General features: G+C 49.9%; 2 protein-coding genes across 3 annotated transcripts; one reads left to right on the top strand and one right to left on the bottom strand.

Moving 5' to 3' along the window:
* The first annotated feature begins 343 nt into the window (after window positions 1-343).
* HGH1 (HGH1 cochaperone) lies at window positions 344-7,665 on the top strand. Of its 2 annotated transcripts, none has more exons than XM_020995265.2 (7): window positions 344-1,433; window positions 1,778-2,376; window positions 2,670-2,770; window positions 2,864-2,962; window positions 3,662-3,753; window positions 3,857-3,979; window positions 6,264-7,665. In XM_020995265.2, the coding sequence occupies exons 1-7, from the start codon at window positions 1,395-1,397 to the stop codon at window positions 6,438-6,440; spliced, it is 1,230 nt and encodes a 409-aa protein (XP_020850924.1). In that variant the 5' UTR covers window positions 344-1,394; the 3' UTR covers window positions 6,441-7,665. The 2 variants fall into 2 exon arrangements, with proteins under 2 accessions (XP_020850924.1, XP_020850925.1); XM_020995266.2 differs by having other exon boundaries at window positions 1,411-1,489.
* A 648-nt stretch (window positions 7,666-8,313) lies between these two features.
* LOC110214369 (testis-specific serine/threonine-protein kinase 5-like) lies at window positions 8,314-15,627 on the bottom strand. Its single transcript, XM_020995264.2, has 8 exons — window positions 15,424-15,627; window positions 13,507-13,614; window positions 13,009-13,211; window positions 11,336-11,391; window positions 10,469-10,601; window positions 9,518-9,633; window positions 8,964-9,137; window positions 8,314-8,750 (listed from the first exon to the last, which is right to left on the bottom strand). The coding sequence occupies exons 1-8, from the start codon at window positions 15,625-15,627 to the stop codon at window positions 8,314-8,316; spliced, it is 1,431 nt and encodes a 476-aa protein (XP_020850923.1).
* Between the last annotated feature and the right edge of the window lie 299 nt (window positions 15,628-15,926).

Raw genomic sequence — 15,926 nt, 5'->3', positions numbered from 1 at the left:
GGGATAATAATAGCACCTACCTCCCAGGGTTGTTGTGAGGATCAGATAACATCATATTTGTGAAGCTCCTGGTACACAGTAGGCACTTAATAAATGCCTGGTTGTTTTTTTTTCCTTCCTTTATCACTTAGTTCCTGTATGACCTTGGGCAAGTTACTTAATTTCTGTAGGCTTCAAATTTTCTCATCTGGATAAGATGGACAAGATGACCTCTTAAGTCCCTTCCAATTCTAAATCTCCAATCCTATGAATATTGCGTATTGTCCCATATTTGTGCCAAGCAATTAGTTCAGCAACTCATTAAGTTAAATGATTGCACATATATCTTGGATAGACATTGAAAATGGACAATTAACCAGGTTCTAAACTGAATAGAGGTAAAGTAGGCTGGATAATATATGTGAAACTACAAGACTGTAATTGTCTCAAGTTGCTCCCTGCTGCCCAAACACATCATTTAAAAAAAAAAACACCATCAGTATTCTGTTCTCCCCTGATGCATATACAATCATGAATCATTGAATAGGAGTGAACAGTGAATAGTGAATCATGAAGTAGGAGAAGAATCAAAACTACTGGAGATCCAGAAGTAATGTAGAGATACACAGTGGGTTACATCTAGGCTGCAGCACATTATCAAAGGTGACTTTCCTGCAAGAGTTGGCATAAAAAGGGTATCATTACCTGGCAAGACAGGTACCCAGAGAGAAGATAAGCAATGACAGACTGGGTAACCACAAAGCATCCAGAGTCCAAGGAAGGCCTCCAGAACATTAGGCAGGTGATGGAGGTGGCCCCTTGGAGCTCTGAATCTATGATGCTGTCGTTAACATGGACAAGAATTACCTAAGATGAAGAGGGAAGTAACACACATAAGGATGAAACCAAGTATCCTTTGCAACAGCATTACAATCTAGTTGTACACGAGGCAGCGAAGTGGCTTAACGGCTAGAATGCTGGACTTAGGAAGTCAGGAAGACCAGAGTTCAAAGCCTGCCTTAGATATTTACTAGCTGGATGACCCCGGGCAAATCCACCTCTCTCCGCCTCGGTTTCTTTGATACAAAATGAGGATCAAAGAAGGCACCATGTATGTTACTGGAAGTCCTTAGAACGGACAAAGTGGCCAGGCGAGATGTTGTCTCCTATTCAGAAAACCTCCCAGACCCACCAGCCTACTGACCCAGTTAGAGCCGGGAGCTTTCTGAGAGGAAGTTCTAAGCTCCCTTATAATGTTCCAAGCCGCTCTCGCTTCCTCTCCAGAAACTACACCATTCCCCACAATGCTCCTCATGTCCCTTGGCCCCAACGGGCAGTGCTGATTGGTCAGAGGTTTCAGCTTGCCCCACCCCTTCCCCAGGCGCGACTACTTTCCATTGGCTGGGCTTGGGCGCATGTGGCCTGGTGGCAGTAGCTGCGGCGGCTACTTGGAGGTAAAACTCGGGTCTTGCTGCTAGGCTCGGCCTCCTGGGTCCTGGGATGAGCAGGAGTAGGTCTCGTTCTGTGCTGGGGCTTTAGGGGAGGAGAGGGCGCAGCCTGGGAAGGAATTCCGCTGAGAGCTTCCCGGAGGGGGGTGGCGGGCGTGGGGTACAGGAAAGAGAGTTAGATGATCGATCCGTCCCCCGGCTTCCTAATGGAAGACTAGGAGTTATCGGAGGCTGGGGGAGCTGGTACCCAAGGTCTCCTCCAGCTGCTGTGAGTTTGCTGGAGGAGGTAACATGTATGAAAGTCGGCCTCAGTCGCGTGTGTGTCCCCTAACCCCACCCCCCCCTCCCAGGTGAGCCTCATGGAGTCCCATCTGGAGGCAGAGGATGTGGCGCAAGAGTTCGTGACCTTTCTGAACCAAGGGACCCCGCCAGACATCCAGGCAAAGGCAGCTCGCTACGTGCTGGGACTGACGGGGTCCGAACCTGGTCGGTCACTGCTGGCAGCGCAGAAAGGGCTGCTGCAGGCATTGGCAAAGCTCTTAGAGGCCCCTCCTGGGGCAGCGGCAGGGGCGGTGGGAGATGCCTGGCGGGCACTGGTGAACCTGTGTGCAGAACCCGGTATCCACGGCTCTCTGCTGGCTGCACTGCCTGGGCTGCCTGTCCAGCTGCTGACCTGGGCACTAGCCCCAAACTGGCCCTGGGCTGGAGAGGCAGCAGCTGCGCTGGCCAACCTGAGCCGGGAGTCAGGGCCCGTCAGGGAGCTGTTGGAGGAGGGTGGCTTGGAGTCCACTAGCGACGAGGCAAATCAGGAACCCAGCCTGGCCCGCCTTGTGACTGCCTTGACCACCCCAGGCTATAACCCCCATGCCCCACTCCACTACCTGGCATCAGTGCTCTCCAACCTCAGCCAACTACCAGGAGCACGAGCCTTCTTGCTGGATCCAAACAGGTGGGGGAAGAGGAGGAGGAAAGCTGGAAGTGTGAATCCCTGGAGCGGGTTGGGGAGGAGGTGGGCCCCTGTGGGTGTGTACTGGGAAAGCATTCTGGCTAAGAGTATGGGAAGGTCTGCAGCTGTTAATTTAAACTTGTATTGCTGCCTCCCTCCCCCCACCTCCCTGCGATAGTTGTTTAGTAAATTTGTTTGTGAATTAGGTGGATGTGTTGGGAGGTGGGGAATGTGAATTACTGGAAGAGGAGGTGAATGCATCTTTGTCCTGAGCGGGGCATCCTCTGTCTTACCAGATGTCTGATCCAGCGTCTCCTGCCCCTCATCCACTGCCCAGACTCTGCTGTTCGAAGGATGGGGGTGGTAGGCACGCTGAGGAACTGCTGCTTTGAGCACCGTGAGTAGCTCAGAGGTTTAAAGTGAATCAAGGGAGGAGAAGGAGGGGAAAAGGGGGGAATCAGGGTCCCTCATACGATCCCCATTCCTCTAGGTTCCCATGAGTGGCTCCTGGGTCCCCAAGTAGAGCTGCTTACCTTTCTGCTGATGCCACTGGCTGGCCCAGAGGAGTTCTCAGAAGATGAGATGGATCGTGAGCAGGGCTGGTGGTGGCAGTGGGGATGGGAGGGGGTGTTTCTGGGGACTTTGTTAGAGCCCTGAGGATCCTACAGTGTTAGAACTAGGAGTCCTTAACCACACTTGAGTATCCCCAAAGAGGTTTGGAGCAGCTGGGTGGCACAATAGATGTAACTCTTGGCCTGGAGTCAGGAAGACCCGAGTTCAAATCCAGCCTCTGATACTAATTGAGTGATCGTGGGCAAGTCACTTACCCCTGTTTACCTCAGTTTCCTCATCTGTAAAATGGAGATAATAACAGCACCTACCTCACAGGGTTGTTCTGACAGTCAAATGAAATATTTGTAAAGTGCTTAGAACAGTGCCTGGCACATATTTACCACTGTGGTTTCCTCCTACCTCCCAGAAAAAAGAGGACACGTACAAATACATATGGAATAAATATAAAATGAACAAATACACATATGTGCAAAGTTAAATATAAGATGATTTTGGAAGTACAGCACTAGTAATTATGGGGGATCAAGAAAGGCTTCATGCAGAAGGAAGAGGGAAAGACCCAGAGAAGGGAAGGGACTTGCCCTAGGTTCTTAAGTGAGCCAAGGTCAGAGGCTGGACTGGAATCTTGGTGTCCTGGCTATTGGCCAGGCCCATTGTGTCCTTGACATGGGAGACTTGGGGTGCATCCAGAAAGTCAGATCCATGGCCTCCCCAGGATTGCCAGTAGACCTGCAGTACCTACCCCCAGACAAGGAGCGTGAGCCAGATCCTGACATCCGAAAGATGCTCATTGAGGCCATTATGCTGGTGAGTGGGGGCAAGTCCTAGGGGCCCCAGGGATCTGCCTGAATCCTTCCCCCTTCCCCTGCCTGGTAAGACTGAATCCCCTAACTTCCCTGCTTCCCTATAGCTCACAGCCACTGCTCCTGGACGGAAGCTGGTGAAGGATCAAGGGGCTTACCTGGTGCTTAGGGAGCTGCATAGCTGGGAACATGACCCTAATGTCCAGCTGGCCTGTGAGAAACTCATTCAGGTAAATGGGAGGGACGGGGATGATCTAAGAGCTCATCCTCATCTCTGGAGGCTTTTGTGTGTTTCCCTACCTTCCCCTTACTCCCTACCCGCAAGTCAGTAAGGTTTGAGTGTTCTACCCCATGGTAATGCTTTCTCCCTTCTAAGTTCTTTAATCAGGTCTGAACCTCTTAGAGCAGGCCTGTACAACGTACTTCCTGTTGTTGTATGTTGTGCAGGCCTGTTTTACATCTTCTGCATTTTTTGAGGGCTGCCCCAAATCCTTTGGTGGGCCACAAGTAGCACATGGGCCGTAAGCAGTGTGTGGGCCATATGTTGTGCAGGCTTGTCTTAGAGCAACCAGTCAGTAAGTATCTGTTAGGCCCCTACTGTGTGCCAGGCATTGTGCTGGGCTCTGTGTGTTCAATGACTAAAATGAAACAGTCCTTACTTGTGAGGATCTTAGAGTCCAATGGGAAAGACAACAAGGACACATACAAATACATATGGAATAAATATAAAATGAATAAATGCACATATGTGCAAAGTTAAATATAAGATGATTTTGGAAGTATGGCACTAGTAGTTATGGGGATCCAAAAAGGCTTCATGCAGAAGGAAGTGCTTAAGCTTTGATTTGAGGGTTCTTTGAGGCAAAGGTGAGGAAGGAGTTCTTTCCAATTGTGGGGGAGACAGCCAGTGCGAAAGCACATTGGGAGATGAAATGGAGGAGCAGGGAGAGGAGTCTCCAATAAGACTAGAAAGATGGGTTGGCACTAGGTTGCCTGAAGAGTTTTAAAAGCTCCAGAGCTCCTAGAGGTAATAGGGAGCCACTGGAGTTTATTGACAGAGGAGTGATGTGGTCAGTTCTTAAGTACTTAAAGAAAACTACTTTGGCAGCTACTTGTAGGATAGACTGGAGTGGTAGGAGACTTGAGGCTGGGAGACTAATTAGGAGCTTGTTGCAATAATCAGGGAGAGTCTGAACATAAGTGATAGCTTTGTGAGGGGAGAAAGGGGGAGTGATGCAAAACAGTGTAAAGGTAGAAATGGCAGAATTTGGCATCTCGTTCAGTACATGAGGTGAAGAATAATGAGATATCAAAGAGGTTGACCTTGGAGACTGGATGGTGGTGCCTTTTATAGAAATAGTGAAGTCTGAAAGCGGGAAAGGTTTGGAAGGAAAGATAATAAGTTCGGTTTTGGATGTGTTTCAGGGACATCCATTTTAAAATGTCCAGTTGGCCATGCGGAATGAAATTCAGGGGAGAGATGGGGATATGGAAATGTAGACGCTGGATTTGTACATCTGTGAGTCATTTTCATGGAGATGATGATTAAGTTCTTGGGAATTCATGAAGTTCCCAAGGGAGAGAGTGTAGAGAAGAGGACCTTAGGGAATGTTCACAGTTAGGGGGCATGATATGTAGGATGAGCCCCCAAAGGAGACTGAGAAGGAGAGGTCAGACAAGAGAGTGATGTCATGAAAACCCAGAAAGGCGAGTGTCCAGGAGGAGAGGGCAGAGGAGAGTGTCAGATGCAGCAGAGGTCAAGGTTGAGGAATGAGAAGAGATCATCAGATTTGCCAGTTACAAGGTTGTTGGTAACTTTAAAGAGAGCAGTGTCAATTGAATGAAGAGCTTAGAAGCCAGATTGCAAAGAGTTGAAGAGTGAAATGAGAGCAGAAGCAGCAAGTGTAGACAGCTTTTTCTAGGAATTTGGTTGACAAAGGGAGGAGAGACATGACATCCTCTGAGAGGATGGTAGGGTCCAGTGAAGGGTTATTTTTTTTGGAGGGGGAGAGAACTGGGCATGTTTGAAGGCAGTAGGGAAGGATCCAGGAGAATGGGAGAGGTTAAGAGAGATAGATCTGCTGAAGAATATGGGAGGGGATGGAAATGGGACCAAGGGCATAGCTGTGGTAGAGGAGTTGGTCTTGGCAAGGAGAAGAGCCCCTTCATTGTCAGAGACTTGGGGGACGGAAGATAGAATGGGGAAGGATGTCAATTGCTTTTGAGATGAAGAGAAGGGGAGAAGAGGGAGCTTACATGAAATGGTCTCAGATTTTCTTAGTAAAGTAAGAGGCGAGGTCTGCAGCTGAAAGGGGAGAAAGTGGACTTGTGGAAAGCTTGAAAAGAGGGAAGAGAAAGTTTGGAACAAGTTCTGCGGGGAGATAGGGAATCAGTGAGGGAGGAATAAAAGTCCTGCCTTGTTACAGTGTGGGCCCAGCTGAGTTTGAATAACATGAATTTGTAAAGTACTTCGTCCTGAACCCATGAGATCCCCTTTTTCCTGTGCCTGGGCAGGTGCTGATTGGGGATGAGCCAGAGGCAGGCATGGATAACCTGCTAGAAGTGAGTGTCCCTCCAGATGTAGAGCAGAGGTTGCAGCAACTGGACCAGCAGGAGCAGCAGCAGCTTCAGCAGGAGCGAGAAGAGGCAGTGCAGACCCCTAGCAGGCTGGATGGCTTGGGACCTAGCTGATGTCTTCTCCCCAGACTAGGGGCTCTGCACCCTTCCCATCCCCTCTTGTCCCTTGACCACAGGGATCTTGTGACTGATAGATACACTTGAGCTTGGTGTCCAGTCTGCTAGGCTGCTGTGCTCGATAAATCAGCCTTCACTTCAGTCTTTCTTTCCTTGGATGGGCAAAGCCTGGATTCTGTCAGACTCTCCCTACTGCCTCTGCCTCCCCACTTCAACTTGAGAATCTGGTAAAGTAACTCCTTCCCCAAGCCAGGTGTTAGGAATGAACTGTGAACACTCCTGGGGTGCTTACAGTTTGAGGTGTCTTGGGTGGGTGGTTAAAAATTTAGTCCCCTGGAATGAAGCTGTTATAGTGCACCTTCAGGCACAAGACCATTGGCTAGGCCTGCCTCAGAGGCATCCCATTCTTTTGGAGAGTTCTTTGAGTTGGAAAGTTTTCCTTACCAGAAGCTGGAATTTGCCTCTCTGTACCTTCTCACTATGCCTAACTTGTCCCTCATTCTGGGGCCAAGCAGAGCAAGGCTTTTTTGACATTCCTTTGAATATTGAAAGACAGTTCTAATGTCATCATTGCTGCTGTTGTCTTCCTCCTCCCCACCTGGTTTCTTTCACCAGTTCCTATGTCATGGTCTCCAGACCTTTCACTATCCTGGTGGACCTTCTCTTCAAGGGTCTCTGTTCATTAATGTCCTTTGTAAAACGTGGTGCTCAAATCTGAACACCAAAGGTGGTCAAAGTAGAGGAGTAGACAATAGGGCCATCACCTCCCTAGTCCTGGACACTGGGCCTTTATCAATACAGCATTCCATGTCACACTATTGATTTATATTCCCAAATCTTTACATACATTGTTGGCTTAAATCCATGCTTCTTCCTCCTCCCTCCTCCCTCCTTTGTGGTTGATTTTTTTGAGCCCAAGACTAGGAGTTTACATTTATTCCTATTAAATGTCATGTTGATTCAGTTCATTCTTCCAGCCTTTTCAAATCCCTGTCAGCCACATCATCATCATCATCTCTAAGTCGGATCGACATTGCTTCTATGACTTCATCTAGATCATTGGTTAAAAATGTAGAACAGCATAAACTGAGAACGTGAGCTTTCCCACAGTGACCATGATCCCATTAGTCACTGCTCTTGATCTGGTTGTTCTACTGGTTTGAATCTCCCTACCTATGCTATTGTCCACCTCAGGTTTGTCCATAAAGATAACGTGAAAGACTTTGTGAAGTGTTTTCCTGAAATCCAGGCATAATTCGGGGGGTCTCAGAAGTTTTCATGCAGTTTTAAACTTAGTACAGCGTTAGGTAGCTTAAAACTGCATGAAGATTTTCGGGATCCCTGTACTATGTCCTTACCTTCCCCTGACTTACCAGTCCAGTAATCCTATTGAAAATGGAAATGAGGTTAGTCCTATACAGCCTTTTCTGGGTGAACCCGTGCTAGTTCTTGGTGCTCACTACTTTTCTCTCAAGTGCCTACAAAATGAGGTGTTATTAGAATTAATAGGAGAAAATCACTTCTAGCTGAGAACTTTGTGGAAGGCTTCATGGGAAGGAGGGCTGTTGTGGTTTGGGGAGGTCATCTAGGCAGCCTTTGGTGTTCATTTCTACTACTCTCTGATTCTCTGAGGAGGTTGCATGTAAGCTGGGCCTATTAGATTAGATTAGAGCCTTCCCTAAGTTAGAGGGAGACTGCCTCTCCTTTCCCTTCCATTGTCCCCCCAGTTCCTGGTCCAGGGCAGGGCACACAGAACTCCATGTGCTGCTTCCCACCAGCCCTCCCCAGAGACATCTCCAGCAGCTCTGACAGAATAAATACTTTATCTAGTCCCTGTCCCCACTCCCCTTACCCAATCCAACCCCTTCCCTCAATTGACCAGGCGGTGCAGTGGGGCTTTCCGAATCACAGACATGGAGTAGAGGGACAGAATCTGTTGGGAAGCACTGGGTCCAGCTAGGCTGCCCCCTGAAGGGCCCCGGGATCCCATTCCTCCCCATGATGGCAAATTCCCAGTCTTGTGGAAATTAGGCTTCAGGCTGGCCAGTATGCTAGGCCGACCTATTGATGGAGGGCAAGTGGGTGGGGATACAGGGCCAGGACCTGGACCTGGACCCAAAGTCTGTGCCAACTGAGGAGATGGCAGCTGGAAGAGGGAACTGGGTGGCCGGATCAGGGCCGGTGCTGACAGCTCGCACGTTGGGGCCTGCTCAGGGCTGGCCTCAGAAGGCCCCTCAAGCATCCTTATGGTTGCAGGGGTCAGGGCTCCTGCTTCATGGTCCTGTGGTTCAGATCCCTCCAATTCCTCTATAACACAGAGTGGAAGTGAGGGGTCCTCTTGGGTGACGGGGTCAAGGTGAAGGAGGGGGGGGCCTAGGAAAGAATTTGGCTTTTGGGAGGAGGAGCCACAGGAATAGAGGCAGCTCAGGAGTTCTGGCTTAGAGGGGAAGGGGGCATCTGCTATGGGCAGAGGGGTGTTCTGGCTCTGGGCTCAGGAAGTGAGGGTGTGGGAGAAGTTACCTGATGCCAGATTACTCTTCAGGGCTTTCTCCTCAGTCCCTGGCATTGCATTGAGCACATTGTGGAACAGGGCATGGGATGCAGGCAGCATCCAGCAGTGGGAAGCCACCTGCTGCAGGCCCAGCCGGGCTCTTGGCCGCAATTGAAGCAGACCCTGGATCAGGTCCTGGCACTCTGGGTGGGGAGTCCGGGGAGAGGGAAATGTGGACCGGAGAATGTTAGGGTGGGGGCATCACGCCTTTGGCAGGATTGACTCCCCTTCTCCCCCTGTCCTCCCCACTCCCACACCACCATCATACTGTGGCCAGTCCACACATTCCTGTGGACCTCCTCCTGTCCCCAGCTCCCTGCCTCCAACCTGGGTGGGCAAGAAGGGGAGGATTTATGAGCTAGAAGGGACATTAGAGCTTTCTCTTAATTCAGCTCCCTTACTTTACTGAGGAAAACAGGTCTAGAAGAGAGGAGCATCTTGCCCCGAGTCACAAAGCTACCAAGTGGCCAAGACAGGATTTAAACTAAGTCCCCTCTCTCTGAATTCATTAAAGCCAGGTTACCTTGGGACAGGCTGGGCCAGAAGGCCAGGCTCTGGCGCATGAGGTGCAGCATTTTATGGGGTTGTCTCTCCTTGAAGGGCAGCTTCCCTGTCACCATGGCGTAGAGGATCACACCACTGCACAAGGGACAGACCTGTCGTCACCATTGTCCCAAGCCCCCTATTTTTACAAAGAGCTTTTCTTGAAACAACCCTGTGAGGTAGGTAGTTGGAGCAGCAGTGCCCCTAATTACAGAGGGGAAATGTGAAACTGGGGAAAGCCCAGGGCTCTGATGCTCAAGGGCACACAGCTGGTGAGCCGGGGCCTGGAGGAGAACTTGGGGGGCAGGGCCCTCTGCTTCCACACCCACTTTGGCCTTACTGATTTACAAAGGGTTTTCCTCACTGGGGTGACATAGTCTTGCAAGTATTTTACCAAGGTGCAGACAAGGTCAGTCACTTGCCCAAGGTCACACCACTAGGGTTGGAGCCAAGATTTGAACCCAGGGTGTCTGAGTGGGCCAGATGACTTCTAAGATCCAGTCCTGAGTCTGTGGTCCTATGAATGGGTTCTTTCTACTTCATCCTTCCCCTCATCTCCCTCAGTCCTACTAGGGCCACTTCCCTGCCCCTTCCTGGGCCTTACTCTCCAGCCATGCCCCCACCCCCACCCCAAGCCATAGAGGTTATTCTGTTCTTTGTTGAAAGGCCTTGCTCCTTACATTGTTTCCACTGAGTTTCTTGCCGTGTTGGCTACTGTTTTTTCCCCTGGAGCTCATTCTCCTGCACTCTTAATTCCTCCAAGACTCACAGTCCTATTTTTGGCGAGACATGCTTCCCTGTTCCCTGTCCATTTCCCAGGGATCCCTGTGACTTTGGAGGTTTACTCCCCTGCTCCTTGCCATTCTCCCCCGGAGCTGCCTGTGATCTTGGGGCTCTCCTGCCCTGGGGCCCCCACTGCTTTGTCACTCACAGGCTCCACAGGTCGGCCTGTTCACCATTGTACTTCTTGCTCATGAGGATCTCAGGGGCTGTGTAGGCCACAGAGCCACAGAATGTGCTCAGTAGAGAATTCTTCACTGCGGTCCGATTAGCAAAGCCAAAGTCTGATGGGGGGAGAGGCAGAGAGGAGGGTTTGGTGAAGATGACTCTATACAATGAGGACAGCTCAGGGATGAGAATTAGGAACAGAAGAGAGGCTGAAGAGGGGCTGCTTCAAGGGGAGACAAATCTTTGACCTTCGTCCCCAACATTTGTCTACTGTGTCAGAGGTTCTTTACCTTTTTGTGTCCTAGGCCTCCTTGTTAATCTGTCAAGGCCCAGGCAGCCCTTGTCCGAATATGTTTTTAAATTCATAAAATAAAATACAAAGGAAACCAATTATATTGAAGTAGTTTTCAAAATATTTCAGAAAGCTTGTTCATGGGCCCCGGATTAAGAACCTCGGGTGTATGGCAAGGTCAAGCTCAGTGAACCTGGATGACAATCAGTAATGTTACGTGGAGACATGGGAGTTTTAACCTCTGTCAAAGAGTGTCACCGGAACTCAGCCTGGACGGGGCCTCCTAGGCCATCTCCACTCAACCTCTGTCTGAAAGACAAGTCCCTCCCTAACAATTGGTCATCCAGTCTTTGCTTGAAGACATCCAGAAGTGAGTAACCTCCAGAGGTTACTTTTCATTACATTCCACTTTTGGCTAGCCTGTGCTTTATATTATGACAGAATCCAGAGGGGAGAAGTTGTCTCCAAAGGGGAGAGGGAGGTGATTCTGGCAGGGATAGAAGAGCCTGGGTGGATGGGGGCTGTCTTGAAAAGGCTGGGACAGGAGGAGGGTCTTACCAGTCAGCTTCACAAACCCTCGATCATCCAGCAGAATGTTCTCACACTTGAGATCCCTGCCAGGACAAAGAGGAAGGGAGATGGAGGCCAGGGTAAAGTCGGGAGTTGGGTGGGGCTGAGAGTCAGAGGCCAGGGTCAATTAGGAGGGTTGGGCCTAAGACCCAAGTATCAGATCTGATGGAGGATAGAGAGTGATATTTGAGCAGCTAGGTGGTGCCGTAGTGCATAGGGTGGCAAACCTGGGGTAGGAAGACTAATCTCTGAGTTCAAATCCAGCCTCAGACATGTGCTGGCTGTGTGGCCCTGAACGAATCACTTAACCCTGTTTGCCTCAGTTTCCTCATCTGTAAAATGGCAAACCACTCCAGTATCCTTGCCAAGAAAACTCCAAATCGAGTCACAAAATGTTGGATGTGAGCAAACAACAACAAAGAGTGGTGTCAGGGCTGGGGCACAGAATGGGGTGGGATCTGGGGTCAAGATCTTCCACTTCTGTGCTCTGGTCAGTCCTCTGACCAAGTCCCTGGGGACTTGGGCCTGCCAATTAGCTCCTCTCGTCTTCCATCTTTCCCTGAACAATGTCTCCTTCCCCAACATATAAAATTGCCAGTGTAATCTTCTCAAGGCACACTTCTAACCATATTGCCCTCAAACCTTCTATTACTCCCTATTGCCTGTAGGATAAAGGATAAACTTCTCCATTTAGCAGCTGCCCTCAGGATTGTTGTGAGGAGTTGAGAGCTTAGCAAAGTGCCCGCATGTGGCAGGCACTTACTGTGTGCGGGTACTGTGCTAAGTGATTTACAATTATTATCTCATTTGATCTTAACAACACTGGGAAGTAGGTGCTCTGTTACTCCCATTTCGCAGATGAGGAAACTGAGGCAAATGGGTTAAGTGACTTAATCAGGGTCACACAGCTACTAAGTGTCTGAGGTCAGATTTGAACTCAGGTCTTCCTGACTCCAAGCCAAGACTCCCTTTTCCCTATCTCTCTCTTCCTCCCATTTAAAGCCTTCCACAATCTTGCTCTAACTCATCTTTTCCCCTTATTTCATAAACCTCATCTTCTTATGCTCTGTGTTCCAGCCAAAATAGGCCATGAGCTTAACATTCCATCAGACATTGTCCTGCACTCAAATAAGCTGTCTCTCTTCCTCCTGCACTCCACCTTTTTGAATCCTTAGCTTCATCAAGGCCCATCTCAGACACCATCTCCTCCAGGAAGCCTTTCCTGATTTCCCCTCTACCCTCCTACATTACTTTGTGCTCCTTGAATGCTTTGTATTTACTTATCTGTATACATGGAGGATCCTCACCACAGGACACTGTAAGATCCTTGACCAGAGATTATTTTGTTTTTATCTTTGAAATTCTTAGCACCTAGCATAGTGTCTAGCACATAGGTGAGCTCTTAAACGTTGTGGACTTGAGGGCTGTGGCAGAATCTGGGCTTAAGGCAAAGGGTAGACTCTGGGGCAGAGTGAGGTCAGTATTGAAGATGACCAGGATGCTAAAGCTCCTTGGGCTGGGAGAGGGTCTGGAGGGAGGGAAGCCATGGTCTGGGGCTGAGATGGGACTGACTCTGGAGTCCAGGTTGGTACATATAGCCAGGGTAAGAGTGTGTGTTGGGGTGGGGTAAAGCTGAGGGCAGCTCTCTGGGGCTCCCTCACCGATGAACAATGCCCACGTTGTGGCAGTGGGCCACAGCACTGACGAGCTGGCGGAAGAGCCTTCTGGCCTCCTCCTCCTCCAGCCCAGGGCAGCAGCGCCGATCCGATGTGGCATTGATGTGCTCCAGCAGGTCTCCACGGGATGCAAGCTCCAGAACAAGGTATGAGCGCTGGCTGTTCCGGTATGTCTCATAAAGCTGAATCTGTTCCCCAGGGGATATCCATCCTCCTTAGCCCCACCCTGGGCATACTTCTAGGAGGCAGGGCTTAACTTGGGCCAGACAGAGAGACTGAGGGGGGTTAGCCCAAACCCCGAGTGTTAGAGGAGCTGGGGTGGATTGGAGAGAGGAAGTGGCTGGTCAGGTCTGAGCAGGGGCCCTTAGGGGCGGAAGTGAAGATGTGGTGGCTTCCCAAGAGCTGGACCCCTGGGAGATGGGAAATCAGTGTGAAAGGGAGCACAGTCCCTCCTCCCATCCCTGTGCCCCATCCCTAGCTCACCACATTGAGATGTTTGTAGGTGGCATTGAGTGAGTAGATCTCTCGGGGAAGGAACTTCCGGGAGTACTCTAAGGGGGCTTCGGCTGTAGATATTATCTTAATGGCCACCTGTTGGGGGAGGGGGTGGAATAAAGGAAAATGTATAGAATAGGTCTGGTCTGGTCTGCCATCCTGAGATCAGCAAGCTCTCAGGGAAGAGCGTTCTTAGTGTCCTCAGTCTGTACTGTAGTGCCTGGCCCAGAGTGAGTACTTAATAGATGTTTGTTGATGACTGATAAGGGGGAGAGACAGGAGCTGCGCTTGTGGAACCTTGTACCCTCCATCCTCTTCCTAGTCTTGCTTTCAGGGGCTGTCTGAGACAGGTAGAACCCGCTTTCCTCTTGACGACCTTCAGATATTTAAAGGTGGCTATCATGGCCCCTAAGCCTTCTCTTTCCCACGTTAAACACCCCTAGGTCACAGGATTTAGAGGTAAAAGGAACCTTAGAGATCGAAACCCCTCATTTTACAGATAAAGAAACGAGAGGCCTGGAGAGAGAGTTGGAAAGAGTTGCCCAAAGAAACACAGGAATAGTAATAAAGGCAGAATTCAAAAGTGGTCCTTATCCACCCAAGTCCAGTGTTCTTTCCACTCTAGCCTGCTGCCTTTCTCCTCCTAGGCAACTAGGTGATGCTGAGGATAGAGAGCTGGGACTGGAATCAGGAAGGCCTGAGTTCAAATGCAGCCTCATATACTTATTAGCTCTGTGACCCTGAGCAAGTCAGTTACTCTTCATCTGCCTCATCTGTAAAATGGGGATCATAGCATCTACCATACAGAGATTGCTTTGTAAACCTTACAAGGCTATGTAAATACTAGCTACCACTTATTCTGTCTAATGCTTTCCTCCATCTAGAAAACCCTTCCCATGTTTTAAGACAATTACCATGTCCCTCTTAAACCTTCCCATCTTCAGGCTAAGTCAAATATAGTTCCTTCAGCTAATCTACATATGACATAGTTTCCAGTCCCCCGCCATCTTGGTCGCTCAATTCTGAATATTCTCTGCTTTGTCCAGTGTTCTTTGTATAATGTGGTTTCCAGATGAGACATGTTGCCTCAGATGGCACCTGAGCAAGCAGAGTGAGACTCACCTCACTCTCTTAAGACAGCTTAGTTTTCAAGTCTAAATGTCCTGTATTATTGTCATCTGTTAGCCCACTTCTAGGCACCCGGTAGCCCCAGAGTAAAATAGTGGCTAAATGGACTTGAGTAGTATATAGGTGGGGCAGCTAGGTGGCGCCATAGTGTACAGAGAGCTGGGCCTGGAGTCAGGAAGACTGATCCTGAGTTTGGCCTCCAGGTACTCACTAGCAGTGTGACCCTGGGCAAGTCACTTAACCCTATTTGCCTCAGTTTCCTCATGTGTAAAATGAGCTGGGGGAGGAATAGGCAAACCACTCCAGTATCTTTGCCAAGAAAATCCCAGATAGGAAAAGTCACAGCTGAACAAGAATGTAGGGACATGATTGCTGCCTTTAAGTGTCGGAAGGTTTGTCCTACAGAAGAGGAATCAGACTGGGTCTGCTTGGTCTAAGGAGGACTGAAGTACAAGAAATGATTGGGTGAAAATTGCAGAGAAGCAGACCACCCTGCTGAAGGAAAAAAAGGCCCACTTAAATTAGTGGGTCCCCTAGTACTAGAGGACTTCAAGTGGAGGCTGGATGTTGTTGAGAAAGTGATAAAGGGTATTCCTGCTCAGTTTGAAGGAGATAGCCCATGAGATGGCCTTCCCTTCCTGTTCTGGAGATTCTGTGAGAAGAGTCAAGCCCCGATGGAAGCCTCGGCTGGGTTTATAGATGGTGCTGCCCTTCTTACCCGCTCCCATGGCCCTTCATTCTATGTCATCCCACACTCCCTGGCCCCCAGCCACTCACCATGGTGTGGCGCTTGGCTCGCAGGTCAGAGGACAGCTTGTAGTTCTGACGCATTCTCTCATGAGTGGCATAGCCCAGGTAGACTTTGGAGAAAGCTCCTGAGCCGATCTTCTTGGAGGACAGCAGGTAGCCGTTGTCCCGGCACTCCCGCACCTGATCCATGAATGCCCGCCGGTTTGAATCTCGCTTAGTGCTACTCTTCATGATGTGGCTAGAGGTCCAGGGGAGGTGGGGCAGCTGGCAAGCTCACCTGGTCATGGAGAAAAACAGGGGCTGGGCAGCACGAACTCCTACAGAGAGACCAGGGTTCGAGCCAGTGCATATGCAGGAGGTTGGGGTGAGGGGAGGCAGGTGTGCCAGAGGTAGGTGCCGCCCCGGGCTCCCCACTGTGCTCAGGGGCAAGGACTAGGCATTTGCAGGCACTGAGTTCTCTGGTTGGGGAGGATGTGCTGCTGCGGTGTTGGACTCGGTATGGGGGGGATTCTAGAATAGAAGCTGACTTT

Source organism: Phascolarctos cinereus, unplaced genomic scaffold, assembly GCF_003287225.1.
Source record: "Phascolarctos cinereus isolate Bilbo 61053 unplaced genomic scaffold, phaCin_HiC Scaffold_4;HRSCAF=312, whole genome shotgun sequence".
In the NCBI taxonomy this organism is placed as follows: Eukaryota; Metazoa; Chordata; class Mammalia; order Diprotodontia; family Phascolarctidae; genus Phascolarctos; species Phascolarctos cinereus.
Note: the sequence above shows the minus strand (reverse complement) of the source record. Positions and strands in the feature narration are given on the sequence as shown.